Genomic DNA, 19,772 nt, shown 5'->3' with positions numbered 1-19,772 from the left:
GAATTGTCACGCGTTTCCCCCACATACATGGGGCAGCAGGATGGTTAGCACTGTTGCTTCAAAGCAGCAGGGTCCTGGGTTCGATTCCCGGCGGGTCACTGTCTGTGCGGAGTCTGCACGTTCTCCCCGTGTCTGCGTGGGTTTCCTCCGGGTGCTCCGGTTTCCTCCCACAAGTCCCGAAAGACGTGCTGTTAGGGATGAGTGTGGGACCAGGAAGATGGATGGCGTCTGCTGTGGACCGGTTGCTGCAGTATGCGAATTACAGTGGCTCAAGGCATTCTGGGAGTTTGGAGGTGATGCACTTCATGACCAACCTCTCGAAGCACTTCATTACAACTGAAGTCAGGGCCACCGGACGGTAGTCATTGAGGCACGTTGCCTGGTTCTTCTTTGGCACTGCTATGTTCTCCCCGTGTCTGCGTGGGTTTCCTCCGGGTGCTCCGGTTTCCACCCATAAATCCCGAAAGATGAGCTTGTTAGGTGAATTGGACATTCTGAATTCTTCCTCCGTGTATCTGAACAGGCATCGGAATGTGGCGACTAGGGGCTTTTCACAGTAACTTCATTGCAGTGTTAATATAAACCTGCTTCGGACACTAATAAAGATTAGATTAGATTCTTTCCCCTCTCCACTAGAGGGAAGTGGTGAGATGGACAGATCTGTCCCAATGCTGTGGGATGTGGGATTCTCCTCTCTCGCCACCAGTGTGTCACCCTGGACCTGCTCAGCAGAGCGAGAGCCCAGAGACAGGGTACAGCACACAGTCCTGCTGCTGCAATGGGGGGAGCAGCATTTCTACATCACTTCACTCAGTAACTGCTGGGACGCGGCAACATCAGCTCTGAGGAATAAATATTGGCGGATTGTCAGCAGATTGAAGGGAGTCAGCATCATATCAGTGAGTTCCCAGTGAAATCGTAAAGAGCTGAATGTTTGCATTTCAGTGAGATTCTGCTTTAATGGTCATTTTGATAGAAATATCCTTAATCTTTCGTTATTTCCCACAATGACTGAATAAAACCTGTTTTAACTTTCACCACTGAGGTATGGGGAGGGGGGTGAATATTGAAACGATTTCATGACAATTCGTTGATTTATTTGCAAGGAGCTGACAGGATGTTGCGTTTTCCTACATCGCCTTTGAACAATTTCCTCAAAGGTTTCCTGATGTCATTTTAAAATCGCAATTTACAAACCAGCCCCTTGTTTAATTTCAGTACTCTCGCTCTCTCTCTTCTTCCATCTGTTAGTGTTTCCGGTTCCTCGCCCACTGTTCACAAGTTTCGAGGCTGAGAGGGGGATCTGATTTGATTCTTGTCTGTCTCTCTGTTCCAGGGAACCACAGGGTTTAGGGCAATCAGCCTGAGTTCTGCAGCAGCCCCAGTTCTGAGAGAGATTGTCTGGCTCGCCCTCCCTGTGATCCATTTTCACACCGGGTTGCAGCGTTAAAGAGACAGTATTTAACAAAACCATTTAACCCTCGACTTTCCAAACCATTCAAGGAGAAAGCAGACTTACAGTTAATCAATGCTGCAAACAGAGGGGGGTTTCAGAGTGATTGTTGTTTATTTAACTGAATGTTTAGGGCAAGATTTTTATTCTTCATTGGAGTCCCCATTTCCCCATATCCTGCCTCATTTCCCTCCTTTCTTATCCCCCTTTCTGAATGGTCCAGTCACTGGATATTTCCGTGGATTGGGGCTAATGCTGCTCAGTGGCAGCGTTCCCGTGGAATCCTCCGTCCCGCCAGCAGTAGGGGGGGAATTCAGCACTTTCCTGGCTTTGAAATGAAAATGAAAATCGCTTATTGTCACGAGTAAGCTTCAAATGAAGTTACTGTGAAAAGCCCCTAGTCGCCACATTCCGGCGCCTGTTCGGGGAGGCTGGTACGGGAATTGAACCACGCTGCTGCCTTGTTCTGCATTACAAGCCAGCTGTTTAGCCCACTGTGCGAAACCAGGAAAGGGGGAAGGGTTAGTGGGAAAGGGGGAAGGGTCAGTGGGAAAGGGGGAAGGGTTAGTGGGAAAGGGGGAAGGGTTAGTGGGAAAGGCGGAAGGATTAGTGGGAAAGGGGGAGGGGTAAATGGGAAAGGGGGACGGGTCAGTGGGAAAGGGGGAAGGGTCAGTGGGAAAGGTGGAAGGGTTAGTGGGAAAGGGGGAAGGGTCAGTGGGAAAGGGGGAAGGGTTAGTGGGAAAGGGGGAATGGTTAGTGGGAAAGGCGGAAGGGTTAGTAGAGAATGTCTGGGTGTCGCTGAAACATGGGGCCTGATTCTTCCCCTGGCGACGGCGGAAACGTGAATCACAATTGGGCAGAGAACCGGGTGTCCAGCAGTGATCGAGTTTCGTGCCTGGTGCCGATTTGGGTGTCAGCCCCTCCCTGGTGGCCTAAACGAGGTTTATGCCCCACGTTGGCGGGGGGCATGGAAACCCACATTTGCATTCGTTCACATGTAGTTAGCGGGCTTGACCCACTCTGCTCCGGGCTTCCCCGATTCTGCACCCCTCTCATGCAGAGGTCTCCCGGGCGCGGTTTCCTACAGGTATTTCCAAACACGGACTGGGCGCCATGGCTGCTGAGGGGTAGAGAAGGTGAGGAATCTTTCAAAAAGTGTAGCACTTGCCGGGGGGGGCGGGGTAGTGGGAAGCGACTTGCTGACAGCTCCGTGAGTTCGGGGTCCCTACCCCTCGGGATCGGGGGGGCCTGGCCCAGATTTGGTTTAAACACACCCATTTGGTACAAGTTCCAGGCCCCTGGCAGCTCGCCGTGCTGACTGCTCACGGTGTCCTGTAAATGTTCACAGAGCCTCTGGTCATTTGGGGGCCCACCCAGGCCGTCTCTCTGGAAACCCTCAGACCCCGGCTGACCCATCCCCGGGATGGGCGTGGCCAAGCTCAATCAGTGGCCGACCAGGTGCTGCCACTCCTCAGCTCACTCATCAGAAGCTCAGCCCCTCGGCAGGGGAATCGCAGAGCTCACCCCAAACAAAGGACACATGCACCATGGCCTTTGGCACCCTCCCTGGCACACTGCCCCTCTTGGCAGAGGCCTGACCAGTGACACTATCAGGCAGCCCACTCCACAGGACCACCAGCTGTCGACAAGCCCTTCCTGCCCACCGCGACCCTGCTCCCATCCATCCTGCCCCGGACAGGTTGTCACAACCTCTGTGTCACACCCAGGACCCACATCACACGGCAGCTACACTCCCAGGAGACACACACTTCCCTCGCTCACTCCCATCTGTAGGACCTGCCCACGCATGGTGCTAATTGGTGGCACACAGTGACCCTCTCTACCACATAATGAGCTGCCACCCTGCTGACAGGATAAAACACGGCCCACTCAGTGAGGACACCCACCGTCGACCCCACTGGGGAGACAGGACAGGGGGCCACAGAGCCTATTGCTGACACAGGTTGTGGCAGACAATAGTACCCCTGTTGACAGGGATGGCTGGTGAGGATAGAGGCTCCCCACATCACAGACCCAGTTCCACTCACTGATGGGGACAGGGGTGCAGTGAGGAGGGCAACATATTGGAGGGAACGCCTGAGGGGTGGGGTGGGTTTGGGGGGACATGTGGAGGGTGGAGCTGAAGTGCGACTCAGGGTGACTGTGCAGCCTGTTGGATCTGGATGGGGAAGGGAATACTCCCTTGCTAACAGGTCTCCCACCCCCGGCGGATGCACAGAAGGTGGGGATGCAGGCTCCGCTCAGTGAGGACTGTGCACGAGAGGAACCTGCCCCAGAAGAGCCGGAGCCAGCCACTGAGGGCCGAGCCCACTGCCCAACAGACCGAGGGGGAGGTGCGAAGGAGGCTGGATGCCCTATGCTCCCGGGCAATGGACTGTATAAAGTTCAATCTGGACCAGGCACAGCAGGATCCCTGGGACACAGGGTTTGCTGCCATCACTGGCATGCCCCAGGTCCAGGGGCTGATCGATGGCACGCACGTCCCCTACGAGCACCGGCTCGTCACGGGGTGCCCTCAATAGGAAGGGGTTCCACTCCCTGAATGTTCAGTTGGTGTGTGACGACCCAGGCAGCGCGCATGATGCTTACATCCTGGCACACTCTCGGTTCCCGGCATCTTCAAGGTGCTCCCTCAGGTGAGGTGCTGGCTCTCGGACAACAAGGGTTACCCACTGAGGTCTTGGCTAATGATGTCTGTCCGGAGGTCCCCGACGCAGAGAACTGCTATAATGACGCCCATGCAGCAACCAGGGGCGTCACTGAGCTGTGCATCGGCATCCTCAAGATACGCTTCCAATTCCTGGACCGCTTCATCGGGACCATGACTGACACTCAGGAGGCTGATAGGCTGCAGCCGCACATACACCCTTCACTTCCCGCACACACTCGTCCCAGCCAACAAGACGGCAGTGTTTGTGCTGGAGTGCGCCCATCCTGTTGATGGGTCGGTCGGGGTCAGAGGGCTCCTAAGGGAGGGGGGGGGGCGGGGGGGATCACCCATACGACCCGTGGCACTAAGTTCACAGTGGGCAGTCGGCGACGTGCGCAACTGCATGGCTGCCTTGCAGGTTGTGGCAATGGCCGACCCCACAGACCACCTCCTGGCCACCCCACTCCTATCCGGCCCTGGTAGATGCCCCCCGGCCAGCAGCACAACTGTCAGCAAACTATGGCGATGTTGGTCCAAGGCAGGCCAGCAGCACGGTTCAATTCCCGTACCAGCCTCCCCAAACAGGTGTCGGAATGTGGCGACTAGGGGCTTTTCACAGTAACTTCATTTGAAGCCTACTTGTGACAATAAGCGATTTACATTTTCATTTTCCATGGTATAAATATTACTTCACTAGTTTGGGCTCATCTGCTGATTTACATTCATACAAACTATACTGAGAATGGAAAGTAGATCAAACACAGAAAAATAAACTCCACATGTGAATAATTATATAGAATTTGTCTTATTTAACAATGCGCGAGAGTTTTATTGCATATTTTCTTATTGAGATATAAATCCAGCTCTGAATATTTGGCTTGGTACAAGCTGAACACCATTGATTTGTTTAGGGTGTGGTTGTTGGATGTCCTCCTGCTTCCTGCTTATTCGTCTGGTAATAAAATAATAAAACTGCAAAAATTAAACAATGTGAGGAGGTTATTTAGACCGGAAACATTTCAGCAAACAGGTGATTTAAGATTCCGGCCATCTGTTGGATTTGTGACATTAAATCTGGACCTGTTATCAAGAAAAGTAATTTGTGGTAATCATTGTACAGATTAATCACTTTGAGGAGGAGGGTTATATGATTCAATCGTTTTTATTTCTGCAAATATAATTACTGACTGTTTCTATTCCATAAGCCAGGGACTAATGGTGTCAGCCATGGCTCTGACTCTGAGATGGGAGGTTCTGGGTTCAATCCTGCACCTGAGAATTGAGCATAGCAATCGAAGCCGACACGACCAATATTTATCTCCCAATCAAACCACAAAAATCAGATTACCGTGTCATTATCACATTGCTGACTGTGGGAACTGCTGTCTGTAAATTGGCTGCCAGGTTTCCCACATTATAACATATCATTAGCTCAGCTTTGTGTGAATAATGGAGTGGAACAGACATCCTACCACCCTTGGGGATATTGGGCAAAGGTTTAAGCCAAAATGTTGCAGGTGATTTTCAATATCACTGTTATTTTCAGATATAATTCATGCAAAGAGGAGATGATTGTTTATGGAATAGAAAATAGTCATTAAAGAGCTTCAGATCACAGCCACTTGGCAACCTGTGTTCTCAATGATATTCCCACTGTGTGAATGTTTTTATTTCTACAGCAATCTGTCCAGGACAGTGTGGAGAGGTGTTTGGGATGATTTATATCTTCACAATGGGAAACGGGTCTATAAGAGCGGCGAGACCTAAGGAAACTGACTCTACCCCCAGTCTGAATGGACCCTCGTTGGAGATCTTAGAGAAGCTCAGGAGGAAGATTCTCAGCCTCGAGGAAGAACTGAAGAAGAAAGATCTTCAACTGAAGCAAAATTCAGAGAAAATAAAGTTCCTGGAGAAGGAACTGAAAGGAAAACGTTCCCAAATAGACAAACTTCAGGATGCTATCGGATACAACACGACGCCTGTGTCCAACACTATCAAACGACACAAGAAATTGGTCAGTGTCATAAATGAGGGGCCAAAACGGTTTGCCCAGGTGGCGACAGAGATTCACCAACGTCTGAAGGCCAAAGAGGGAGTGTCCGCAGAACCGACCTCCTGGAATTATTACTGTCACAATCTTCAGAAGTTCCCCATTTCGCAGGTTCGGGTGCGGAAGGACTCCAGGTGAGAAAGGAGAATGTGCCCGTCCTGGGGAACACACAGGTTAGAAAATAAAAGGAAAGAATTTGAATGTCCAAACTGTCTTTCTCAAGCCCGGGGCTTTCCATAGCGAATAGCCACCATGTTTGTGAATGATGAATGTTGCGTTCATTCATTCACGGAATGTAACACATGGCACCATGGATCTCTCCTGCGGGTTAACTTCCTCTGTGACATTGGTATGAGGTGGTAAGGAATCCACACCCCCAACACTCCACCAGAGGGAGGAGAAAGGGCGGCGAGAGTGTGTCACCATTTCCCTGCCATCAACTGGAGATCTGAGAAAAAATCCTCAATTCCCTCTATTAGCTGGAAGAATGGAAAAGGGTGAAATGAAATTCATTCCCCGGTCCCTGCTAAGCAAAGAAACGTGTTGGAGGTTAAAGATTAACCCAGCAAAATAATGTATCTTAAAAGTTGTGGCAATGTATTAAGATGGGCAGCACGGTAGCACAAGTGGCTAGCACTGTGGCTTCACAGCGTCAGAGTCCCAGGTTCGATTCCCCGCTGGGACACTGTCTGTGCGGAGTCTGCACGTTCCCCCCGTCTCTGCGTGGGTTTCCTCTGGGTGCTCCGGTTTCTTCCCACAGTCCAAAGACGGCAGGTTAGGTGGATTGGGCATGCTAAAATTGCCCTTAGTGTCCAAAAAAGGTTAGGAGGGGTTATTGGGTTATGGGGATAGGGTGGAGGTGAGGGCTTAAGTGGGTCGGTGCAGACTCGATGGGCCGAATGGCCTCCTTCTGCACTGTATATGTTATGTTCTATGTTCTATGATCTTTGTGGTGATGATTAAGGATCAGATATTGATGGCTCAGTTGCCAGCACTCTCACTTCTGAGTCACCAAAGTTCTGGGTTCAAGGCTCACTCCAAGGCTTGAGCACAGAAATCTAGTTTGACTTGCCTTGTGAATGACTTGTTAAACTGAGGCCCCCATCTACCTCAGGTGGATGTGAAAGATCCTGTGAGACTATTTCAAAAAAGAACCAGGGAGTTCTTCCTGGTCCTCTGTTATTTATCACTCAATCAACACCATTAAAATACAGACTATCTGGTTATTAACACATTGCTGTTTGCAGGATCCCACGATGCACAACTTGGCTGCCACATTTCCAACATGATACCACATCACTGCACTTCAAAAAGTACTTGATTGGTTGTAAAACACTTTCAGATGTCCGGTGGTTGTGATAATTGTCTTTTATGATAATCAGAAAATTGATATATTTGGCAGCTTAAAGAAACTGATCACAGATGCGATAATGCACAATGATTTCCTGAAGAAGCTGGAATCTCAGCATGTGCGTGAGATTGTTGAGTGCATGTACGAGAGGAGCTACCAGAAAACAGACCTGGTCATTCAGGAGGGAGAACTCGGAAACCATCTCTATGTTCTGGCAGGTATGTAGGAATGTGTTGGTAACTGTGCACTGCCAGTCACAAGAGGTTGTAGACACAAGATTGCCGGCAAAAACATTTCGGGGCGATGGAAACTAGGAACAGCGCCTTTTGTGTTCCTTCAAAAACAGTGGCTCACGGTTCAGTACACTGACTCAGGACAGTGAGGGATTTGTGATGAATGTAGCAATTGTTATATATTATATTTTATATTCTATGGCAGCAATATTATTATTAGCCTGGTTTAAAATACATACAGGCAGCTTGTCCACTAAAGCTATAACTAAAGAGTCGTAAAAGGTAAGGTAATCATTCATTCCAACCACTTACTTGATTACAGATAAAGGGCTAATGGAATAGTGTTGTGATTGCTGGAGATTCCCTGGGGTGTAGATAATTTATGGGGGGAGTGGTGTTTGGTCCTAGCTAAACAGGTCATGGAACCTAGTGCAAAACAAATGATGTAATTAATGGGAGGAGCCAGGTCTGTCTGTAGTTTTGCAGTCTATTGTAGGATTTTAAGCTGACTGGCCATTTTGCCATGGTGTACATTTTGAGCATGTGTACTGGATTTGGCCTTGAGAGGATCTCTCTCCAAAGGTCTCTAGACACATAAGCAAGTAACCTGTTTTGTTAAATGTATTTATATGTGGCATTTGAACTGTATTAGGATGCTTAACAGTAATTAATAGCAGGTGTAGATAGTAAATTAAAATGTTTCCTTTTATTTAAGAATCGCTTAACTGTTAATTAATCGGGGTGGCACGATGGCACAGTGATTAGCACTGCTACCTCACCACGCCAGGGACCTGGGTTCAATTCTTGCCTTGGGTCACTGTCTGTGTAGACTTCTCCCCTTGGTTTGCATGAATTTTCTCCGGGTGTTACAGTTTCCTTCCACAGCCCAAAGATGTGCAGGTTAGGTGGATTGGCCATGATAAATTGCCCCTCAGTGTTCAAAAGATTATGTGGTGCTCTTGGGTTACAGGGATAGGGTGGGGGGGTGAGCCTAAGTAGGGTGCATTATAGTGATTCTAATTGTAAAGCTATTTCTTTGATATTAATGTGACTAATACTGTTAAAAATGAAGTTTGTTTGACCATAAAAGATGCCTATTGGTCAGAATCATGACTCCTGAGGTGAAGTATCCATTTCTCAGTTTTCCAAATTTAAAATTGTTTTGAGTTTTTTATCTGGTATCCTAACAGATTACCGAGGAAAAGAGAAGATAAATTTCCCCTTTAGTCCAAAGTTTGTCTTTTGGTCCTGGCCACGGTTCACTAACCCTGTTCATTTTGTCTCCATTATAAAACCAGATCCTAATTCTGAAAGGTAGCCCCTTCCACCTGCTTCCACTTTTCTGGTCATCACCTTCTCCTTTTCCCCTTACCCCTACCCCCAACCTTTCCCCCTCTTCCTCTTGAATAAGAGTTAAAGAGAACAACACTGTTGATTACCAACTTGATTGGGACTGAGTTCTTTTTGAAAACTGGAAATGTTACTCTAGTTAATACATGAAAAATATCAGCCTCCTTCCCGCTTGTGAGTGTAAAATGTTTCTATGTGGCGAAGACTATTATAGTGGTGGCAACAGATTAATTCACTTAATAATGAATGAAGGACATCTGAAGATTGAGCCGAGGCCTCAACTCGTCCGAGTGTAGCTGCCATCCATTCAAAACTGTAGCAGATGTATCAGTTTAACAAGTGCCGCAACCTCATTAGAATCAGCCCAGTGTGTAAAAAGGGCAATCTGCGTTGTCTTTTATATCATTATTAAGGTGACTATAAAAACAAAGAAGTCTGTAGCTATACTTGTTCACGTTTTAAAAAAATGTTGATCAATGTTTTCCAGAATGGTGTAACATTGTCAACTCAGCTGTGACGAACAGTTAGAACATAGAACATACAGTGCAAAAGGAGGCCATTCAGCCCATCGAGTCTGCACCGACCCACTTAAGCCCTCACTTCCACCCTATCCCCGTAACCCAATAACCCCGCCTCACCTTTTTGGTCACTAAGGGCAATTTATCATGGCCAATCCACCTACCCTGCACGTTTTTGGACTGTGGGAGGAAACCGGAGCACCCGGAGAAAACCCACGCAGCCACGGGGAGAACGTGCAGGCTCCGCACAGACAGTGACCCAGTGGGGAATCGAACCTGGGACCCTTGGAGCTGTGAAGCCACAGTGCTATCCACTTGTGCTACCGTGCTGCCCGTAAGCATATGTTAGCATATGTGAAAATATTTAAAGGATTACAGGATAAGATAGGATCATCATGAACAGGAGGAGGCCATTCAAGCCTCAGGCCATCCTCACTATTCAATTACATCATTGCTGACTTGAGAATTCAAACTGACCCTTTTTTGAGGGAGAGAATTTCAGGTTAGCACCGCCTTTGTGTGAACCATTGCTTCTTCATGCTGCATCAGAATGGCCTTCAGACGGTATTCTGGACTGATGGATCCTTAACTCATTGAGGACACGTTGTGTACATCTGGGAGCACTTGGTGGGGTGATGGACAGATGGTCCCTTTAATTTTCAAAGTGTTTATACACCAATTGTTTTTCAGTATATTAAAGCGGGACTCCACCTGATGGGGGAAAATAAATATTTGAGGGCCTTGCTCTAGAAAAGAGAAGTCTGAGGGGTGAACTAACAGAGGTCTTCAGGACTGTGAAAGGGTTTGATGGGCAGAGGTACAGAAGATGTTTCTACTTGTGGGTGAAACCTGAATCAGGGAGCCATCAGTAAAAAACGGTCATTAATCAATCCAATCAAAAATTCAAGAGTGGTGAGAATGTGGAACTTATTGTAGTGACATGCACAATGTAGGGAGTGTAAAGGGTTAACAAGATGAGGTTCATGTATCACAACACTAGATGACATCACAGAGTAGTCATATAAATACACTGTGACTCCTGGGATTCTGGGTGAAGATGTTAGTGGCAGGTTAAGATAGGTTGTTCATTGTATTAGAGAGAGATTAGACAGCATAGTTAGTTCTTTTAGATTTCTGTAGCATAGATTTAACACTGTTCTTTTCTTAGCTATTACTTAGTAAGGTGTACAAATCATTTAATGTAGTGTAAGTAAACTAGCTTTGTTTGAAATACACAACTTGATGTTCTTTGTCAGCAATATGACTTTTGGCCATCTTGAGGGACTCAACAGCGAACATCACACTTATTACCACAGGTGAATGGCCTCGATGCACTTAAAGGGAATAGGCATGAGGGAGAAATAGGAGGGAGTGGTGATGGTTTGAAGTGAAGAGGGGTCGGGGGAGACTCATGTGGAGCATAAATGCCATTGTAGCCCTGATGGGCAGAATGGACTGTTTCTGTGCTATGGGATAACAATGTTACCCTGTGCTGGTGTTAACATAGACTCAAAAATAAGACCAAAAATAAACAACTCTCCAATCATGGGGTTTCCACATCCAGCCTTGTGTATCAGTGCTGAGTAACGGTGACTGTTGCTGTGAATTTTCACTCTCATTTTAAAGATGGGATTTTGGAAGTTATGCAGAATGGCAAATTACTGGGACAGATGCATCCTGGGACTGCATTCGGGGAACTTGCGATCCTGTACAACTGCAAAAGGACAGCTACAGTCAAAGGTAATAACAACACTCTCTGTAAATGTCTGTCTTTCTGTTGCAACATCTATCTCACTACCTGTAGGTTCACAACTGGCCTGTAATTATGGACGGTACATTGGGGAGACTGGTCTGACAGCCACAGAGGCACCAGTGACACCTGTTGGACATGTCTTCTCTGGAATGGGGTTGTTATCTCCCCGGCTGCCCCCTGGTTGACCAATTTGCGCACTGTCCTGCCATCTACACTTATCACATATGAGATGGGTCCAGGTTTGGACATGATCCTGCCTGGTACCCAGAGAGGGACGGAGGCAAAATTCAGAACCAGATCACTCACCTGAAATGACATGTCACCTTTTTGTGAAGTATGTTGGTTCCTGTTTCCAGGGCCCCATGCTTTCTCTCCATTGGTTGGGGTTCGCGCGCTCCCACGCGATTGGCCCTGGCCAGTCACCTGGATCACAAGGACCCGCCCATTAAAGGGACATATATCAAAGTGGGGGTTGTTAATATATTATAGACAGTGACAGTGTTAGAATCCCAAATGGTCTCCGAAAACAAGGCACATGGAGTTGTTCGGGATTGGTGCTAACTAGTGATTCCTAAAGACATCTTATATTAATTGAAATATTACTATACATAGACAACATTAATTCTTCATTAGTAACACATGATCCCTATTTGTCAGACCCCGAGCTTTCCCAGCTGTTATAGCAGCTGAATTCACCCAACCAACGTGACGAATTGTGTCCCTCGTCTTTGTGCCTTCATTGAGACAGCGCCCCCTGTCCTGGAACCGAATCCTGCACGGGCAAGGAGCAGAGGAACATTCTATCTCACTGTGAAGAACTAAGTGGTCAAACAGCTCTTGATGTGTCTTTATGCCAATGGACAGGTGGAAGAGATTGTCCTAGGATAGTGTTGCGAGGTAACTAGTGAGATGTCTGAATCCCTTTCACAGTTTTATCACAGAAGAACGTGGTCTTTGGAACATAGGGACAGGAGTAGGCCATTCAGCCCATCAAGCCTGCTCTGCCATTCAACACGATCACGGCGGATCGGACACTTCAATGCCTTTTACACACATTATCCTCATAACACTCTGTCAATCTCTACCTTAAACATACTCAATGACTGAGCGTCCATGGCCCGCTGGGGTAGAGAATTCCACAGATTCACAGCCCTCTGTGTAAAACAATTTCGCCTCATTTTGATCCTAAGTGGGATTCCCATATCTACGGCAATAACATCCTTTCTGAGGTAAGGGGTCCAAACTGCCCACAATGCTCCACACAATCTAACCGAGCTTCATGAAGCAAGTTCTCACTATGCCCACACTCAAATCCTCCTGAGTTACTATGAGTACAAAAATGAAACACTAGTCCTTTCAATTTGTCTCTCGGTGTTCATTGTTTCAGTGCTGTGTGTTTTTCAGCTGTGACGGAATCTTGGATTTGGGTTCTGGATCGTCAGGTTTTCCAGAGCATAATGATGGTGACAGCACAGGCGAGAAACAAGAAATATTTTAACTTGCTCAACAGGTGAGAACTCACTGAGCTTCTCCAGCCCTCTGGGGCATCACTGGGTGCACATGATACTGAAAATCGGATACTGTGGAACCACTGCCTGCCCAGATTGGGTACTGACCATCTCACTGCTGAACTGATATACATTGTACACCTGAGAAACATATTCAATATGTATCAGATTCAGCTGTCATCATTCTTCTCACATATTTGAAATCGGTAATGAAACTTCTCTACTGAAACAAGTGTTGGAATAGTCAGTGTTAAAAATGGAAGACATCACTACTGCCTCACAGCACCGAGGACCCGGGTTCGATCCCGGCCCTGGGTCACTGTCTGTGTGGAGTTTGCACATTCTCCCCGTGTCTGCGTGGGTTTTACCCCCACAACCCAAAGATGTGCAGCATAGGTGGATTGGCCGCGCTAAATTGCCCCTTAATTGGAAAAAAAATAATTGGGTACTCTAAATTTATTTTAAAAAAGAAAAAAAAATGTTAACTTGAGACAGAAAGCTGAGGGTATCTACAAAGAGAATACTGACTTCTTTGCAACTCACTCTCAACTTTCACATTGTCTAATTAAAGATATCTGAGTTCTTTGGAAAAGAGTAAAAACAACAGGGTTGTGGTGATGGGAGACTTCAACTTCCCCAATATTGACTGGGACTCACTTAGTGCCAGGGGCTTAGACGGGGCAGAGTTTGTAAGGAGCATCCAGGAGGGCTTCTTAAAACAATATGTAAACAGTCCAACTAGGGAAGGGGCGGTACTGGACCTGGTATTGGGGAATGAGCCCGGCCAGGTGGTAGATGTTTCAGTAGGGGAGCATTTTGGTAACAGTGACCACAATTCAGTAAGTTTTAAAGTACTGGTGGACAAGGATAAGAGTGGTCCTAGGATGAATGTGCTAAATTGGGGGAAGGCTAATTATAACAATATTAGGCGAGAACTGAAGAACATAGATTGGGGGCGGATGTTTGAGGGCAAATCAACATCTGACATGTGGGAGGCTTTCAAGTGTCAGTTGAAAGGAATACAGGACAGGCATGTTCCTGTGAGGAAGAAAGATGAATACGGCAATTTTCGGGAACCTTGGATGACGAGTGATATTGTAGGCCTCGTCAAAAAGAAAAAGGAGACATTTGTCAGGGCTAAAAGGCTGGGAACAGACGAAGCCTGTGTGGCATATAAGGAAAGTAGGAAGGAACTTAAGCAAGGAGTCAGGAGGGCTAGAAGGGGTCATGAAAAGTCATTGGCAAATAGGGTTAAGGAAAATCCCAAGGCTTTTTACACGTACATAAAAAGCAAGAGGGTAGCCAGGGAAAGGGTTGGCCCACTGAAGGATAGGCAAGGGAATCTATGTGCGGAGCCAGAGGAAATGGGCGAGGTACTAAATGAATACTTTGCATCAGTATTCACCAAAGAGAAGGAATTGGTAGATGTTGAGTCTGGAGAAGGGGGTGTAGATAGCCTGGGTCACATTGTGATCCAAAAAGACGAGGTGTTGGGTGTCTTAAAAAATATTAAGGTAGATAAGTCCCCAGGGCCTGATGGGATCTACCCCAGAATACTGAAGGAGGCTGGAGAGGAAATTGCTGTGGCCTTGACAGAAATCTTTGGATCCTCGCTGTCTTCAGGGGATGTCCCGGAGGACTGGAGAATAGCCAATGTTGTTCCTCTGTTTAAGAAGGGTAGCAAGGATAATCCCGGGAACTACAGGCCGGTGAGCCTTACTTCAGTGGTAGGGAAATTACTGGAGAGAATTCTTCGAGACAGGATCTACTCCCATTTGGAAGCAAATGGACGTATTAGTGAGAGGCAGCACGGTTTTGTGAAGGGGAGGTCGTGTCTCACTAACTTGATAGAGTTTTTCGAGGAGGTCACTAAGATGATTGATGCAGGTAGGGCAGTAGATGTTGTCTATATGGACTTCAGTAAGGCCTTTGACAAGGTCCCTCATGGTAGACTAGTACAAAAGGTGAAGTCACACGGGATCAGGGGTGAACTGGCAAGGTGGATACAGAACTGGCTAGGCCATAGAAGGCAGAGGGTAGCAATGGAGGGATGCTTTTCTAATTGGAGGGCTGTGACCAGTGGTGTTCCACAGGGATCAGTGTTGGGACCTTTGCTGTTTGTAGTATATATAAATGATTTGGAGGAAAATGTAACTGGTCTGATTAGTAAGTTTGCAGACGACACAAAGGTTGGTGGAATTGCGGATAGCGATGAGGACTGTCTGAGGATACAGCAGGATTTAGATTGTCTGGAGACTTGGGCGGAGAGATGGCAGATGGAGTTTAATCCGGACAAATGTGAGGTAATGCATTTTGGAAGGGCTAATGCAGGTAGGGAATATACAGTGAATGGTAGAACCCTCAAGAGTATTGAAAGTCAAAGAGATCTAGGAGTACAGGTCCACAGGTCATTGAAAGGGGCAACACAGGTGGAGAAGGTAGTCAAGAAGGCATACGGCATGCTTGCCTTCATTGGCCGGGGCATTGAGTATAAGAATTGGCAAGTCATGTTGCAGCTGTATAGAACCTTAGTTAGGCCACACTTGGAGTATAGTGTTCAATTCTGGTCGCCACACTACCAGAAGGATGTGGAGGCTTTAGAGAGGGTGCAGAAGAGATTTACCAGAATGTTGCCTGGTATGGAGGGCATAAGCTATGAGGAGCGATTGAATAAACTCGGTTTGTTCTCACTGGAACGAAGGAGGTTGAGGGGCGACCTGATAGAGGTATACAAAATTATGAGGGGCATAGACAGAGTGGATAGTCAGAGGCTTTTCCCCAGGGTAGAGGGGTCAATTACTAGGGGGCATAGGTTTAAGGTGAGAGGGGCAAGGTTTAGAGTAGATGTACGAGGCAAGTTTTTTACGCAGAGTGTAGTGGGTGCCTGGAACTCGCTACCGGAGGAGGTAGTGGAAGCAGGGACGATAGGGACATTTAAGGGGCATCTTGACAAATATATGAATAGGATGGGCATAGAAGGATACGGACCCAGGAAGTGTAGAAGATTGTAGTTTAGTCGGGCAGTATGGTCGGCACGGGCTTGGAGGGCCGAAGGGCCTGTTCCTGTGCTGTACATTTCTTTGTTCTTTGTTCTTTGTTCTTTTTTACTTTCCACCCCTATCTGATCTCATTCATGGACAAAACGACCAAGGTCTCTGACCAGCAAATGTTGCATTTCATGTGTTGTGTTCATACACAGAGGTGGAGGAGTCCAGGGCTCGTTGTCAGTATGTTGGTCAGTGCAGACATGGAGTAAGCTTCAAAGTGATAACGCAGTTAAAAATAAATGTGTATGTTTTTTACTCAGCGTTTCCCTGCTGAAGGATTTGCCCGAAGAGAAATTGTCAAAGATTGTAGACTGCCTGGAAGTTGTAAGTACTAATTGTGTCAATGAAAGAACCTCTGGAAACTCTTTCAATTATGGACAGAACCCTGTCTGAACTAATTATTTTTCTCACCTATTTAACATTGTCAAAGGGTAATATGGTGGCAATATCTGAGTTTTAAACTGACAAAGAACCAGTTCTATTAATATACATTGAAAATTGGATATTTTGGCAGAGAGAAATATATGTCTAATGAAAGGTGGAATGAAAAGAGGTTTTCCTGTTGGCCATCCACTCAACTGTCTTTATCAAACTCAGATATGTTAGGCTTTATTTTAACCTGTGCAAAGTGGACAGGTTTAGACTGGGTTAATACCTCACCTGTTACCTTCTCTGAGTGTGGGAACAGAAACTTAACTTTTGTTGGACTGTGATTTTAGAAGCAAGTTAACCCTTCAAACACATGAAGCAGGTAATCTGGGGAATTATTGGCCAGTTTAACTCTGCAGTGTGGAAGCATCCGAGCTTCACCTGTCACAGTGTCATGAAATTCCCCTCTCTCAGGTCCAGCTAAGCCGGGACAATAATTCCTCAACAGTCAGGATGGTCCTAGCTGGACAACCAGTGGCATCCTGCTCTGATAATCGACTTGGTTTTAACTGTGCAACGCCCAGTGCAATCTAAAGATAGTACTGTGCACACAAGGGATCTCTAAATCTTGGACCTGCAAACCTGCAGATTCTCTGGACTTGGGTAATTGGAGTAATTGTCCCCACAGGAGAGCATGTGCTTCCTGTGAGTCCAACAGAAATCCTCCGGCTTCCTCCGCAGCTTCATTTGATGGTTTTAAAATGTGGAGCTTGGTGATATGCCATCAATGAATACACGACGAGTGGTGAATGTAACTGAGGCTTTAATAAACTAAACGGAAAGCCTCCTGGCCTCGGATTCCAAACTGAGGCAGCGGCGGAGTCTAGCCACCTTTGTACCGAGCCCGAGGGGAGGCGGATCCAGCAGGCAGTAGTTCACCACATTATCTATAATACAGTGGCAATTTACTACAATACACATAATATATACTACAGTGGTTCGGAGCCAGCAGGGACAAGCCCAGGCATGTAACAATACAATACAGTGGTTTACCACACTTGGTTTGCTACTCACAAGGAAAATTGCCTCCATTTCTGCTTCTCAATCAAGCACCACAAATCTGGATGCCAGTTTACACCGCCAGCAGTGGCATCATTGTAAAAGTGCTTTCAATGTCAAACCAACAACATGTTGTTTACAGATTGACTTATGAAGAGGTTCAAGTAATGCTTTTAGCTTTCAGCTGGATGCCATAATAATGTTAAGAAAGTGAGCCGAATTGGCAATATGTAGCTGGGATATTCAAATTGAAAGAAGCAAAGAGGAGTAAATGTTCACCCTCTCCTCGGGATTTGAAATGATGTGGGATTGGCCAAAGGAATTGAAGAGAACACAAATAGTACAAATTCATTCTTTGTCAGTAATTTAAAATTAGCCTCCAGCATATCAGTCCAAGGTTTATTTATTCTAATTATTAAACTATTAGTTTTTGAAGCTTATTTTCAGTGGCTGATTCCAGTTTGTAATCTCTCCATAGGATTATTACGATAAAGGAGATTATATCATTCGTCAAGGAGAGCAAGGGAATACCTTCTTCATTATTGCAAAAGGAGAGGTAGCAGTATTTATTAATCTAGTTCTGGAATGTAGAAAGAATTCCGTTCTTGGGTGAAGAAGGTTCATACGGCCCCGGAATGTTGGGCAGGAGTCCTCAGTTGCGCCCGCCCGCCGACCGGATATTCCCGTCCGAGGGCAATGGACCCTTACATGGTCCGCTTCCCACCTGTGGCGGGCGGGGCGGAAGAATCCAGCCCTCTGTTTCTCGCAGGGCGGCACGTGGCGCAGTGGTTAGCACTGGGACTGCGGCACCGAGGACCCGGCTTCGAATCCCGGCCCTGGGTCACTGTCTGTGTGGAGTTTGCACATTCTCCCCGTGTCTGCGTGGGTTTCACCCCCACAACCCAAAGATGTGCAGATTAGGTGGATTGGCCATGCTAAAATTGCCCCTTAATTGGAAAAAAAAATAATTGGTTACTCTAAATTTATATTATTAAAAGAACCTCTGTTTCTCTCTCCAGAGATGCTGCCAGACCTGCTGAGTTTTTCCAGCATTTTCTGTTTTTAATCCATTCTTTGTTTCGACTGTTTAAAAATAGCCTCCAATGGGTTTTAGGACAGATTTGTGAAGCTGTTTCTTGGATTGAAGTTCTCTCTACACTTTGCGATGTGGGTGGTCAATGAATGATTTCTTCTTGGTGTCAGTGTGGCTCAGTTGGTAACACCTCTGTCTCTGAGTTAGAATGTCACAGGTTCGAAACCTGTGGCTTGAGTTCATACTCTAGGCTCAGACTTTGGTGCAGAAACAAGGGAGGTCCCTGCACCCTGGGGAAGGTTTCCTTGGTGTCCTGATCAATATTTATCTCTCAATCAACATCACAAAAGCAGATCATCTGGCCAGACTCACATGGCTGTCTTTGGGAGTTTGATGTGTGTAAATTGGCTGCTGTGTTTCCTATGGAAAAACTGTGACTACACTTTGAAAGTATTTAATTCGGTGCAAAGAACTTAGGGAGGTACTGAGTTTGTGCAAAATGCTAGCTCCGTTGGCTGGGCAGCTGGTTTGTGATGCAGAGCGAGGCCAGCAGTGTGGGTTCAATCCCCGTACCGGCTGAGGCTACTAATGAACGTTGCCCCTTGCCTGAGGTGTGGTGATCCTCAGGTTAAATCACCACCAGTCAGCTCTCCCCCCTCACAGGGGAAAGCAGTCTCTGGTCATCTGGGGCAATGGAAACTTTACCATATAGAAATGTAAATTATTTATTTCTGTTGGGAGAGATTGAAGATGATTTTTTTAAGAGCAAGGGCATAATTTGATTAACATTCCTCCCTCATTCAAGCATCCAAAATAAACAGATTAACTTTTGGATTCAGCTCATTGCTTTTTTGAGCAATCTCATTGTGCTTATATTGACTGTGATGAATTTTTATATTAATATCAGTGTTTCTCTTAAGGTATGAAACCTCCCCATGCCCTTTTTAACTGGCAAAATATTGACACGATTGTGTTGACCTGATACAGGTCCGTGTGACACAGACAAGAGATGGAGATAAAGACCCACAAGAAATCAAGACATTAGGAGCAGGAGAATACTTTGGAGAGAAGGCGTTAATCAGGTACAGGATTGGGAAGCGCACTAAATGACGTTAATCTGTTCTGGGCTGAACAAGGAGGGGGCAGATTGCAAAGGTCCAGAAGAAAGCATCCTGGGATACATTTAAACCATTTGGTTTCTTCCTCGGCGTTGTTATGGCCTGTGGAAACTCCAGCCCCACCACTCCATGGGCGAACTGCCCTATCAGCTGATATAGGGAGAGTTCAGGCCATGGAAAGAATGTTAATGTTGCGTCCTATAAGAATGTCAATTAAACCTACAAATTATTTGAATGCGTCACAGTATTCCTCAAAAGG

At 46.5% G+C, this 19,772-nt stretch overlaps 1 protein-coding gene across 1 annotated transcript in view; it reads left to right on the top strand.

Annotated features, from left to right (window-relative positions):
* The first annotated feature begins 726 nt into the window (after positions 1–726).
* prkg2l (protein kinase cGMP-dependent 2, like) overlaps positions 727–19,772 on the top strand; it is a 61,169-nt gene continuing 42,123 nt past the window's right edge. The window contains exons 1-8 of the mRNA XM_072491401.1: positions 727–899; positions 5,804–6,308; positions 7,577–7,743; positions 11,253–11,366; positions 12,784–12,889; positions 16,195–16,258; positions 17,841–17,918; positions 19,383–19,477. Of these exons, the coding sequence (XP_072347502.1) occupies positions 5,839–6,308; positions 7,577–7,743; positions 11,253–11,366; positions 12,784–12,889; positions 16,195–16,258; positions 17,841–17,918; positions 19,383–19,477 (1,094 nt within the window). The 5' untranslated portion in view covers positions 727–899; positions 5,804–5,838. The remainder of the gene's footprint in view (positions 900–5,803; positions 6,309–7,576; positions 7,744–11,252; positions 11,367–12,783; positions 12,890–16,194; positions 16,259–17,840; positions 17,919–19,382; positions 19,478–19,772) is intronic.

The sequence above is a fragment of the Scyliorhinus torazame genome, chromosome 28 (genome assembly GCF_047496885.1).
Source record: "Scyliorhinus torazame isolate Kashiwa2021f chromosome 28, sScyTor2.1, whole genome shotgun sequence".
NCBI classification, from domain to species: domain Eukaryota; kingdom Metazoa; phylum Chordata; class Chondrichthyes; order Carcharhiniformes; family Scyliorhinidae; genus Scyliorhinus; species Scyliorhinus torazame.
This window is presented reverse-complemented; position numbering and strand designations above follow the sequence as displayed.